General features: G+C 43.5%; 1 protein-coding gene across 7 annotated transcripts in view; it reads right to left on the reverse strand.

The window, feature by feature from the left end:
- Positions 1 to 8,089: 8,089 nt before the first annotated feature.
- SV2B (synaptic vesicle glycoprotein 2B) overlaps positions 8,090 to 12,359 on the reverse strand; it is a 229,193-nt gene continuing 224,923 nt past the window's right edge. For all 7 annotated transcript variants that reach the window (XM_070478196.1, XM_070478203.1, XM_070478198.1 and 4 more), the window contains one exon: positions 8,090 to 11,142. In XM_070478196.1, the coding sequence (XP_070334297.1) occupies positions 10,959 to 11,142 (184 nt within the window). In that variant the 3' untranslated portion in view covers positions 8,090 to 10,958. The remainder of the gene's footprint in view (positions 11,143 to 12,359) is intronic.

Raw genomic sequence — 12,359 nt, forward strand, 5'->3', positions numbered from 1 at the left:
AACAGTTATATGTAGAATGGATAGTAAAATAAGTAAAGTCGCTCAGTATAGACCCCATGGACTATAGCCTAGCAGGCTCCTCTGTCCATGGGATTTTCCAGGCAAGAGTACTGGAGTGGGTTGCCATTTCCTTCTCCAGGGGATCTTCTTTACTGTATAGCACAAGGAACTACATTCACTATCCTGTAACAAACCATAAAGAAAAAGAAAAAAAAAAATTTCTCCTGTTTTTTTCAGAAAGTGCACAAGGGATGCCATGTGTCTGCATACAAGTGTTTCCCTCCTGCTCTTCTGCACGCTCTGGTTCCCACTTCTGATGTTTAGCGCATCCTGTTAGCACAAAGCCCATCCCCACTGTCACCGTCGCGAGGCCTCTATGCACAGTCCTGCAGCCTGCTCCCCCAGGGCTCCCATGCAAGCCCAGGGAGGCGGCCAGTGACCGGTCTCCAAGACGACATTGTCTTCCTGCCCTTCCTTCCCCAGGACCCGGTGCACACAGCTGACCCCCGTTCTTCTCCTGCCAAGACCAACTCTGCCACGCAAACCAATGCCAGAAAGGTCTGTCCTGCAACACACCAGGACTCACACTCAGACACATCTTCACGTCCTTCACCCCTCGGTCCTCTCTGGTCTTCTTTCGCTGCCTGCTCATCCTTAGGTGGGGAGCGTTCTGGGAAAGCACGGCTCCTTCAGGCCAGACTTACTGTACCCCGATTTCCCTGTGGTTACTATACTTTCCAGGCTCTTCTCTCTTGGCTTCAGGGAGAGTGATATGCACTGAATAGATGAAACATGCAACTATTTGCATTAAGAAAAGGTGAAATTTCCTTTCCTTTAGAACTACAGATTCAAGTAAAGGCAAAGAGAGGGAGACAACTGGCATTTACGAACATCAGATGAGAAAAAAAGGAGGTTCAGAGAGATCCCCCGCTTGCCCAAGCTAACCATCTAACAAATGATAGAGGGGCTTCCCCGTGGTCTAGGGGTTAAGACTCCGCACTTCCACTGCAGGGGATGCAGTTTCAGTCCCTGGTCATGGAGCTAAGCATAAAATTAAAATAAAATAAATGATAAAATAAAGGACCAGGATTTGGATCACTCCAACTCTCTCTGTCCCTGATCACTTTCTTCCGTAGTTTTCACCGACCTGACAGAACGAAGTTTGCTGTCACCACTTTGTGGGTGTCTTAGTTAAGATCTAACTGCAAAACTAGACTCCATTTTCTCTATGACTATTTCCTTTTTCTTTTTCCTTTAAATCATCCCTGAGTCCAAATTTCCCTCCACGTTATGTTTATAGATCACCCACTGCTTTCTTCCTTCAGAAGAAGCCAGTGGTGGGGAATAAGCAGAGTACATCCTGCCAAGTGTCTCCAAGTGAAGTTTATCAAACCTCGCATGCATACTCTTCTTTGCATCCTACCCAGATTCACACGCAGAAGATTCTATTTCCATGCTTCGCTTTGGGAGGCTTCCCTGGTGGACATGGTTCTCACTGCAGGAAATCAGAACTTGGAGGGACCTTACTGCCATTGGTCCACCTCTTCTATTTTAAAGATGATGACACTGGAGCTAAGAAACCAATCCAAGACCTCCCAGCCCTTCCCTAGATCACACAAGTTAAGAGTGGAGCCAAGAAACTCTGGGCTCCCAAATGGAGCTTCTCTGGGTGTATCCGACTGCCTTTACGTGGATCAGATATGCTGAATGGACTGCTCCCACGAGCTCTGCTGGGATGGTGGATGCATGTGCTTAAACATGGTTAATGTCAGGAGCCACCTCCCATATGTGTATGCATGCTAAGTCACTTCAGTCGTGTTTGACTCTGTATGACCCTACAGCTGTAGCCCACCAATCTCCTCTGTCCATGAGACTCTCCAGTCAAGAATACTGGAGTGGGTTACCATGCCCTCCTCCAGGGGAATCTTCCCAACCCAGGGATCAAACCCTTATCTCTAACGTCTCCTGCATTGGCAGGTGGGTTCTCTACCACTAGCACTCCCATATGTGGAAGAGTTCAACTTTTGAACAGATATATTATAAATATGGGCTCCCCTGGTGACTCAGATGGTAAAGAACCCTCCTGCAATGCAGGAGGCCTGGGTTTGATCCTCAGGTTGGGAAGATTCCCCTAGAGGGACCACTCCAATATTCTTGCCTGCAGAATCCCATGGACAGAGGGGCCTTGTGGGCTACAGTTAATGGGGTCACTAAGAGTAGGACATGACTTAGTGACTAAACAACAATGTTAAGCACCTGCTAGGATGTTGCTAAGTGTTCCCACATGTTGTTCAGTCACTAAGTTGTGCTGATCAGTCACTCTTTGCAACCCCACGGACTGCAGCACGCCAGGCCTCCCTGTCCTTCACTGTGTCCCAGAGTTTGCTCAAACTTGTGTCCATTGAATTGAGGATGACATCGATCATCTCATCCTCTGTCCTCATCCCACATGAAAGTTTAATAAATGTTTGCTCAATCTGATCTAGACAGTTGCCCCCAAGTAGGCCCTTTGGTTTCAGACCTGAACACATTACAAATGATTGAAGAACACTCTGATCCCTTGAGAAATTATTCTGGAATCATCTCCACTTTCACACGCATCCTAAAGAATAGAGGGAAATGTTTGTCGTTTTACAAAAACTGTCACATTCTGCTTGATGGTGACCAGGCCCAAAGGCTGACCACCCTCAGAGTACAAACGTCATACATCTTCTAGGTAGCTACTGCCCTCTAGTGTCCTGTGAAAATAGCAAAAAGTATACTTTGTGGGTGTGTTCAGTCACGTCCGACTCTTTGTGACCCCATTGACTGTAGCCCTCCAGGCTCCTCTGTCCATTGAATTTTTCAGGCAAGAATACTGAAGTGAGTAGCCATTTCCTACTGCAGGGGATCTTCCCGACCCGGGATTGAACACACCTCTCCTGGATCTCCTGCATTGGCAGGCAAATTCTTTACCACCACCACCTGGGAAGCTCTCCCCATCTCTAAAGGAAGAAAATAACATTTAGACCTTTAGTTTTTTATAAGGAGATATATCATATCTCATGTCATATAGAAAGCTTTCCATACGTGTTTGCTAATATTAGGATCACGAGGTATTAATAGTTTAAAATGTATTCACCAAATCAAATGTTTCTACTACATTAACACACTAAAGAACAAAAAAGCTTAGGTCATCAGAGCAATTCCACTTTCCAGAGACAGTCAGATGAAAAAACACTTAAAGAGAGAAGGAAACTAGAGCATGAAAAATGTGAAGAGAAAACAAAACTGACTTTGGTCATTTCACAGTCGCAGCTTCGCTTTAATCATTCAGTAGGTGCATTCACGATATATGGTATTATTTACAGACTTCTCCAGACAGCTCTAAATGCACATACGGCAAAGCTTTATCCAGCCAGCTGTCGAGTCATTGTAAACTAGATAATGAGTCTCTTTGCGCATCACGTGCAGAATTCCTTCCAGGGCTCACAGCTTGTGGACCTGTGTCCTCCTTGTGGCCATGGGAATGGTCAGCGTCACACGCAACTGTGAAACAAACCCACTCTCCGTCATCTCTGCTTGAAGCTGCTTCCAAAGAGAGATGGCCGGCTTCCGAAGAAAGAGCTCCTTCCTCCATGTTGATGAAAGAGCACATTTAATCAATAGCAATAATATTGCTTTCTATGTATGTATTAATATTGCTTTATGCAGTAATATTGCTTTCTTGTGTATGCCTTTCTATAAATTCCTTCTATATCTACAATGCATCTTTACAAATCTTGGAGCACTGTGTTGGACTACACTGGATACTTGGCAAGATTGTCTCTATTAACTTTGCTCCAGACACCCAACCAAGATCCATAGTGGACATAACTACTCAACTTCTCACATTTGGAAAGTTAGAAGTGCCCCACCCAGTCAAAGGACTGAAATAGCCATGTTTATAGTAGTGACTATAAAACACATTCAAAACTACTGGTCAAACATTCAAGGAAGACAGTGAAGAGTCACGTGTCTGGATCCTGTGACCTTCCCCCCAAAATGGCCCTCTCTAGCTCCCCTCCCACCAGAGGGAGTAAAACCTCTTAATCCCCAAACATTGCTTATTACAGCCCTGCGGCTTAGTTGGGACTTTCTAAATTTAACCCACTACTCCGGAATTTTTTAAAAAAGGTTCTTAAGCATAAGTCAATAAGGGATGATAGAGCAAAAAACTTGAACTCCTTTTGCTAATAACTCAACTGCTTTATGTACTTACCTATTGCATCAAGAACAGAGAAGTAATAAGAAAGATAAAGATACTGTACTCTCTTAGACAGTTAGGGTTGGGGATCTTCAGGATTCAGACTGACCAAAAATCTGGGACCAAATGGAAATGCACAGATCAGCTACTTTTAAGTCTAACCTATTTGTAATGTAGCAGAATTGATAAGCCTGTGTCTAATCACTTGATAAATATTTCACACTTTTAAACTTTAAAATAGCCTTTAGATTTTATCACATAAAGTAAAAGTAGCCTGAATCAAAACTGACTTTCATGGCATGTGTGTTAAACAATAATAGTTTTCCTATCTATACATTGTGTGCATGTGCGTGCTCAGTCATGTCCGATTCTCTGTGACCCCATGGACTGCAATCTGCCAGGCTCCTCTATCTATGGGATTTTACAGGCAAGAATACTGGAATGGGTTGCCATTTCCTCCTTCAGGGATTCTTGACGAGGGATCAAACACACGTCTCCTGCGCCTCCTGCATTGCAGGTAAATTCTTGACCACTGATCCATCAGGGAAGCTCCTACGTTGTGGAGGGATATTTTTAATTATATATGGACATTTTTATGTATATATTTTACAAATACCTCCATCTTGCTTCTCCAAAATTTAATTTTTAAAAGGTGAGCCATCTTTCAAAATCATCGATTAAACCTACTGGTTACTCATTTTTCCCTTCAGGACTCCCTATATAATGTTCTTTTCCTACCTCACTTGTTACATCCCAAATTCTAACATACATGTCAGCAACACACCACTTATATTCTGATCGCAAATCTTCAGCTTGTGGTTTGATAATTCAACCATAAAATATGTAGAATGCAGGTTTCTGATGGTTTCCTTATTAAAAATCATTAGCAAGAATATGAGCAAATTACCAATAGCTATTTGTTAAAGCTGTTATATTTTAACAATATTTGTTAAAGTTGAGTTTTCTTGATTCATCCAGACCAACTCCAAGTTAGAAAGAAAGCTGTTACCACAAAACAAATTTTAAAGAAGTAGAGTTTTGCCACTTCCAAATATTTTTGAGGTTGAAAGAATTAGCTTTGTGATTCTTTGGAAGAAACACTTTCGTAAATAAGGGTCATGTATGTGTTATGTGGCAGCCTGGATGGGAATGGAGTTTGGAGAAGAATGGATACATGTATATGTATATCTGAGTCCATTTGCTGGTCACCTGAAACTATCACAACATTGTTTATTGGCTATACCCCAACAACAAACAAAAAGGTTATTTTTTAAGTAATTCTTTGTGAGATAGTTCAAAGTCAAATTTTCCCGAAAGGCTATTTTTGTTGGCCTTTTGTGCATATCCTATTGAAGTCACACACTCTGATTTAGATTTAGAGAAATCTATATTGCTAAGATTATATATTGTAGGTGTAATATTCACTGGAAGGACTGATACTGAAGCTGAAGCTCCAATACTTTGGCCACCTGATGAAAAGAGCCAAGTCATTGGAAAAGACCCTGATGCTGGGAGCAACTGAGGTCAGGAGGAGAAGGGGGTGACAGAGGATGAGATGGTTGGGTGGCATCATCAACTCAATGGACATGAGATTGAGCAAACTCCAGGAGATGGTGAAGGACAGGGAAGCCTGATGTGCTGCAGTCCCTGGGGTTGCAAAGAGTCAGACATGACTGAGTGTAGGTGAGAGGTGAACAGGATAGCAGGTTTCGAATAGCTTGCTTTGCTGAGTGACAGTCATGGAATTAACACAGACCTCCCTATCTAGCCAAATGACCAAATGTGGGGTAGGGGGTTTCTCCTGAAAGAACTTTAATTTCCAGAGGAGTACATATTTATGGTCCCTGAAATTTGAAGACATTTGAAGCCAGCGGGGCCAGAAGTGAATGGGTAGCCAAGCATGTCCTTTCAGGTGACTATGGTGAGGAGTCCTCACTCTCCAGCTCATGGCTTGAACCTCCCGGAGTATGTTACTACCGTCCTGCTGAGCACATCCCCTGCTCATCCTGTAATTAGCGACTCTATAGCACCATTTAATTCTCCATTTACTTTTGTGGATAGCGCTAGTCTTTGTTTCAGCTCATCATCAATCTTTTTGGAAACTTCAGTGCTGTCACAAAAGCTATGCATATAAATCTCCCCACCATGCTTCTGCAAATTAAATAAAATGTGTTTCAAGCTTGCCTCAAATGCAAAGACTTCATGTGATTTATTTCCACACAATTCTTAGGGCTATGCGCAAGCATGAATCAGCGACCCCCAAAAGCCCAAACTTTGACCGTGGGGACAATCACTTAGAGGTGGCAGCCTTGTAGAGTGTGGGACACTTGGAACCATTCTGTAAATATGTGTTGGATGAGGTCTAAGTGGAGGAATTCTTCATATCAATCTTTCTCTTTTCATAAGAAATCTCTTCGCCTTTTTCTAGAGAGATTTCCGTGCCAAGTTCAGGTTGACTGTCGCTGATCAGGTTCATATCTAGCCATAGCTTCATTGACACCCTTCAGTTACTAATGCACTGCCCCCAGTTGATTGTCCCTGAACTTGAGGACGATGGTAATCATTTTTTCATGGCTTCTAGTTTTGTGAGTTTCTTTTTGATTTGGGCAAGTTTTAAATGATCAATACAATAGAACTTCTCCAACAAATCAAATTGGCAGATTGTTGATGCTGCTCAAAGTATGATCCAAGGACTGAGGCCATCCACACCACCTGGGAGTTGGTTAAAAATGCAGATTCTCAGATCCCACCCCAGATGGTGTGGGGCCCAGCAGTGTGAGTTTTAACCACGACCCCCCCACCGCCCCCAGGTGTTTCTGATACATGCTAAGATTTAAGAAGCATTATCCACCTCTCCTTTCTCCTTTTCTCCCTTAGTGCCAAGATCTTCAATTTGGAGGACAGGTGGCAATGTTCCCAGGTAAATGTGGCATTTCCCAACCTCCCCTGCAACAAAGGGATGTCCATGATATAGTTGTGGAAGTAACCAGAAGGGGCATCCAGGAGAGCAGGTCCAAGAAAGGCTGCCTCAGCTGGAAAGTGTAGCCCCTTTGCCTACTGCCTTTCCTTCTGCTTCCCAGTGAATTGTGGATGTGAGGGCTGGTGCTCCAACAGCCATCTCAGTCAATGAGGCAGCCTTGCTGATGGAAACAGCACTGAAAGCTGAGCAGCTAAAAGGCAGAAGTCTGCTCCCAATAGTCAGATTACAAAGCAGCCACACTGGCCATGGCTTTCAGTTCTGCATCCCCAGATCTGAGTGTGGAGACTGGCACACAGTAGGGACTCAGTAAGGATTTGTTCAATAAACAAAGTGAATGACTGAACGCATGCTTGCTCGGTCATTCAGTCATGTCCAATTCTTTGCAACCCCATGGACTATAGCCTGCCAGTCTCCTCTTTCCATGGAATTTTCCAGGCAAGAATACTGGCTTGGGTTGCCATTTCCTTCTCCAGGCAATCTTACCAACCCAGGGTTGGATCCTGTGTGTCCACGAATACATACTAAACCCTTTCATGTTTATACTGGTCCTTCCACTTATTCTAGGTAGAGCAATCAAGTGGATTTTCAGTGAATGGTCCCAGGTTAAGTGTTGGTCATATTTTCCCATTCCTTGAAGACTATGAGAGACTCTGTAGTAAATATCAGTGAGCAATTAGTCCAGAACTAGACCAACTTGGAACCCTACCTGGAACCCACCCCAAGCACTACATGTCACCTTGGTTACATCATTTAACCTCTCAAGGTCACCATATGCAACATAAGAAGGCAATGATTGTCAGCATGCTGTCAGCACATCCAATCAATCAAAGATTTCAGAAGAGACTTCAGAGTCTAGAAATAATCTCTAGTCTCAGTTCCTGAAGGTTTGTTTACAATTACTTTTATTATTATTTTTAATGAACTAATACAAGGTGCCAGGAAACCCTGGGAAAGGGGTTATTTATTACATGACCTTAGGGTCGTGTGCTATAAACGTCACAAGTAGGCACACCCCTTTCACTATTTATTTCCAGTAAAACAAAAGATCGAGAAATCAGCATCACGAGATGACACAATATAGCTGAGACCATTAAAAGCATCTCCTCCCAAACTGGGCATCATAAAATACATCACGAACTGTGAACAGATTTGCTCAATGAGGGACAGCCTCATCCTTCTGATTCTCCACGAATGCCATAGGGAGTTTCTCAGGGCAGAATGTGAAGTGAAAAAGAAGCGCCTGGCTAGGAATGCTGTACGTTATCCCCCAATGACCTGCCAAAGGGACTATTTTTAAAGACGCATTTATCTCAGCAGGAGTGACAGCATTTAAGAAGTGGCCAGGTCCCAGTGCCAGATAATCTTTCATGGGAAAAGGCTGCAGAGAATGACTGTACCTTTACAAAGGCCTGCGTGATGGATGGGATGGGCATTGCCCTTGGTTGGCTAGACGGTTGGTGTACAGAGCCATGAGGATAATGCAGAATTGAGAACTTGGGAATCAAATGGAGTTTACCCCAAATCATCGCAGCCATCCCAACGCTCAAAAATGAATTGGGCTTTAAATTTACAAGATCCATCCTAACTAGAAATGCAGGCTTTTTCTGCCTTATAAATTTCTTAAGCAGTAACTGTTCATCAAATTATAGTATCCCACTGAAAAAATCATGTTATAAGGATGTAGTAATCCCAGTTTACACCGTTCTCTTTTATGAACCAAGCCAGCGTATTTTGTATCACAAGCAAGTATATTACAGCTATGTTACATTGATCCTCTCATTATTGATGTAGCATTGATGTTAGGTAACTCCTGTAACGAACTGAGAGAAACACTAATACACAATGTTACATTTACACATTTGGGGGAGTCAGGATATCAAACCAGAGTTGATGCCTCTTTCTTCCCTGAACAGAGAAAAAATGGTGATTCAATTATCAGTGGGCAAGAGAAGTAAAGAAAACCTTTTAATTATTAAAACTGATCTCAGATCCAGGATAGAGAGGTGCCAGGAATATACTTTTTCTCCTCTCCACCTTCTACTCCAGAGAATAACCAAAGGATGGCTGGAAGCTATCACGGGACCTAAGTGTTTCTCCAAAACAGAAAATAAACTCAACACAGCCATCTCTATTCTTCTTTAAATTTTTGAGGTTTCTGGTAGTGAAAGCCTGGCACTTTATAGAATTGAAAGCATCACAAATCAAAGGACTGGTTCTTGAGGACTGAGGTCCATTTGGCCTCAGGGTTCATCTCCAGGGACCCAGGGCTTATAGCTCACAGTCCCTTCCATGCAAGACAGCTCTGATGGGTGAAATGGTTGTTCTTTTTCAATGGATTCAAGACTTCAATCTATTACCAACCTTTGCCAAAGCAGTTTGTCCTGAGCTCCTCACCCCACCCCCACCCCTACCCCCATTCACATTTCATACTAGATCTCAGGAAAATGTTCCTTGTGAGGACTGAAGAAAAACATATATGACAAGCCCTGCACTCCCTAACCTCCATGCCAATGTCTGCGTAAAAAAGAAGCAGAACCGAGACGCACAGAGGAGATTTTTCATGGGCTCTGACCATTGTAATAAACACAGATTGTGTTTCACTGCCAAGTTCACACTCTGAAGGCCTGCAGCTGCATTTCCCCACCCCTCCCTCCACCCCCAACGCTGTCCACCGCGTCTTATTCTTGCCTACAAAAAGATGGCAGAAGCCACAGAACACTTCCCATGTCACTTCCAGGTGAGCAGGCACATCAAATGCTAGGATGGATAATGGTGAGCTTGCGTTTAACCAGCAGTCTGTGTGAGAGAGGAAATAACTTCTCCCTCACAAGAAGAAAAGAGCCTGAATGAAATGAACAGTGCAACGTGAGTTCATGAAGTGCATCCTCCTGCCAGCAAGTTAAATGGCTATAAGAAGTTGTGCTTCCACTTCACTCCATCAGCCCCAATTTCCTGGGACCTCAAACACCAACTCCTCTCCAAATATGGCTAAATGCTGACAAACACTTGCAGACACCATTTCTGCAAATGAAACCCAAAGACAATTATGTACAAAGTTAGTTTACAGAATGCCTATCCCCTTAAGCGTTTTTGACTCAAAATAGGAATAAATATTATTCTTCAATTTACCCCCTAATCATCATGGAAAACTTAGGACTCTTGGAGGGGGTAACATAGATTTCTACAGATATTGCTCAAATATTTGGTTTCCTATATCAGAGTATCTTCAATTCTATTGTGCCAATTTTCAAATGGAATCTATGAGGAGTGACACTTTAACTGCAAAAATATATGTATCGTATGTACTTCAGTATTCAGATGATGACTCAACTTCCCCGCCAAGTCAATTTGTTAAGTCCTTGGGCTCCGAGGAACTTTACGGAGGAACTTGCGTGTTTCTCAAGTTCATTTTGAAATGCAAGAAAGTCCTTGTACCTCACTTGCAGAAATACACACCCCTCGCTTAGTCTGTCCTCCCACTCGAGGGTATTCTCCCCCTTGGGCTGGGGACACTAGAAGCCAAGCATGGAGTTCTGGGATTCTACGGGAGGACAGCTCAGGAAACCCCTGAATCAGTCACCTGAGTTACAAACATATAGATAGCTGAAATGGGTGCTAAACTAGGGGTCACAAATTCAACTTTTCCTCCTGCGCTATCCAGGTGTCCGCTGGACAGTGACAAACAGGAAGTGTGGGCACAGTTGAGGTTCCCAGACGAGGTTTTTCCAACATTTCCTTTCCCCAGTAGATGGTTCACATCAGGACCTGTTCTCGAGTCTCTGGCAGTCGAAGAGCAATCAGGCCACCCCCAACAAGAGAAGTGGCCGCCAGAAGGATGGGGACCACTTTGGTGATCCCAACGAAAGAAGCGAAGATGGTGTTTCCCAGGATGGCGCCAAATTTGCATAATCCATTGAGGATGCCAAAGGCTGTTGCCCTATAAAAGAAGGAGAAAGTAAACCATTCTGGAGGATACAAACTAGACCTCCTTAGGTGTACGGGACTGGGTTCTTCTCTTTCCCTGGTGAAGGAAGTAGAGAGCAGCCTGGATGGGAGGGGAGTTGGGGGAGAATGGATATACGGACAAGTACCGCTGAGTCCCTTCTCTGTTCACCTGAATCTACAACATTGTTTTCTAATCAGCACATTGTTTTCTACCTCAACACAAAATAAAAAGGTTTTTTTTTTTTAAATAAAAACCCTGTTGGAGTGGATCCCTCAAGCAAATAATAATAATAATAATAAAGAAGTATAGTGAAGGTGTGGGAGGGAATATTTTCCCCTAAATATCAAAGTAACACATTCTTATTTTAGTCTAATTTGGAAATACAGAATAACATAAAGATGCAAGAATTTGTAACTTCACCGCTGAAAGGAATCATCATAATTAACATTTTGGGGTATTTCCTTCCAACTCGAGTTGTTCACAGGTTTCCCAAGTGGCGCTAGTGGTAAAGAACACACCTGTCAATGCAGGAGACAAGAGACGCAGGTTTGATCTCTGGATCAGGACCATCCCCTGGAGAAGGGCACAGAAACCCACTCCAGTGTCCCTGCCTGGAGAATCCCATGGACAGAGGAGCCTGGCAAGCCACAGTCCATGGTCACAAAGAGTCAAACACAACTGAAGCAACTTAGTACGCACACCTGAGTACTGTGACATGATGCAGAAAGTGTAAGTGCTCCCCATCAATAACTCCTCTACCTTCTTGTGACGAAGACAGTTCTGCCTGAATAGCAGGTCTCCAGATAGAAAACTATATTTCCCAGACTCCCGTGCTTCTGAGCTTGGCCATGTGACTAAGCTCAAGCCAATGGGATATAAGCACAAGTGGCAGTTCCTGAGAAACTTCTTCAAGAGCTGTCAAGAGTGGTCTTTTCCTACTACATAGCACAGGGAACTCTACTCCATGTCATGTGGCAGTCTCGATGGGAGGGGCATTTGGGGAGAATGGATACATGAATGGCTGAATCCCCTTGCTATTCACTTGAAACCATCACTGCATTGTTAATTGGCTATGTGCTGTGTGCTTAGTCACTCAGTCATGTCCAACTCTTTGCAACCTCATGATCTGTAGCCTGCTAGGCTCCTCTGTCCATGGGATTCTCCAGGCAAGAATACTAGAGTGGGTTTCCATGCCCTCCTCCAGGGGA

This window comes from Odocoileus virginianus, chromosome 16 (assembly GCF_023699985.2).
Source record: "Odocoileus virginianus isolate 20LAN1187 ecotype Illinois chromosome 16, Ovbor_1.2, whole genome shotgun sequence".
Taxonomy (NCBI): domain Eukaryota; kingdom Metazoa; phylum Chordata; class Mammalia; order Artiodactyla; family Cervidae; genus Odocoileus; species Odocoileus virginianus.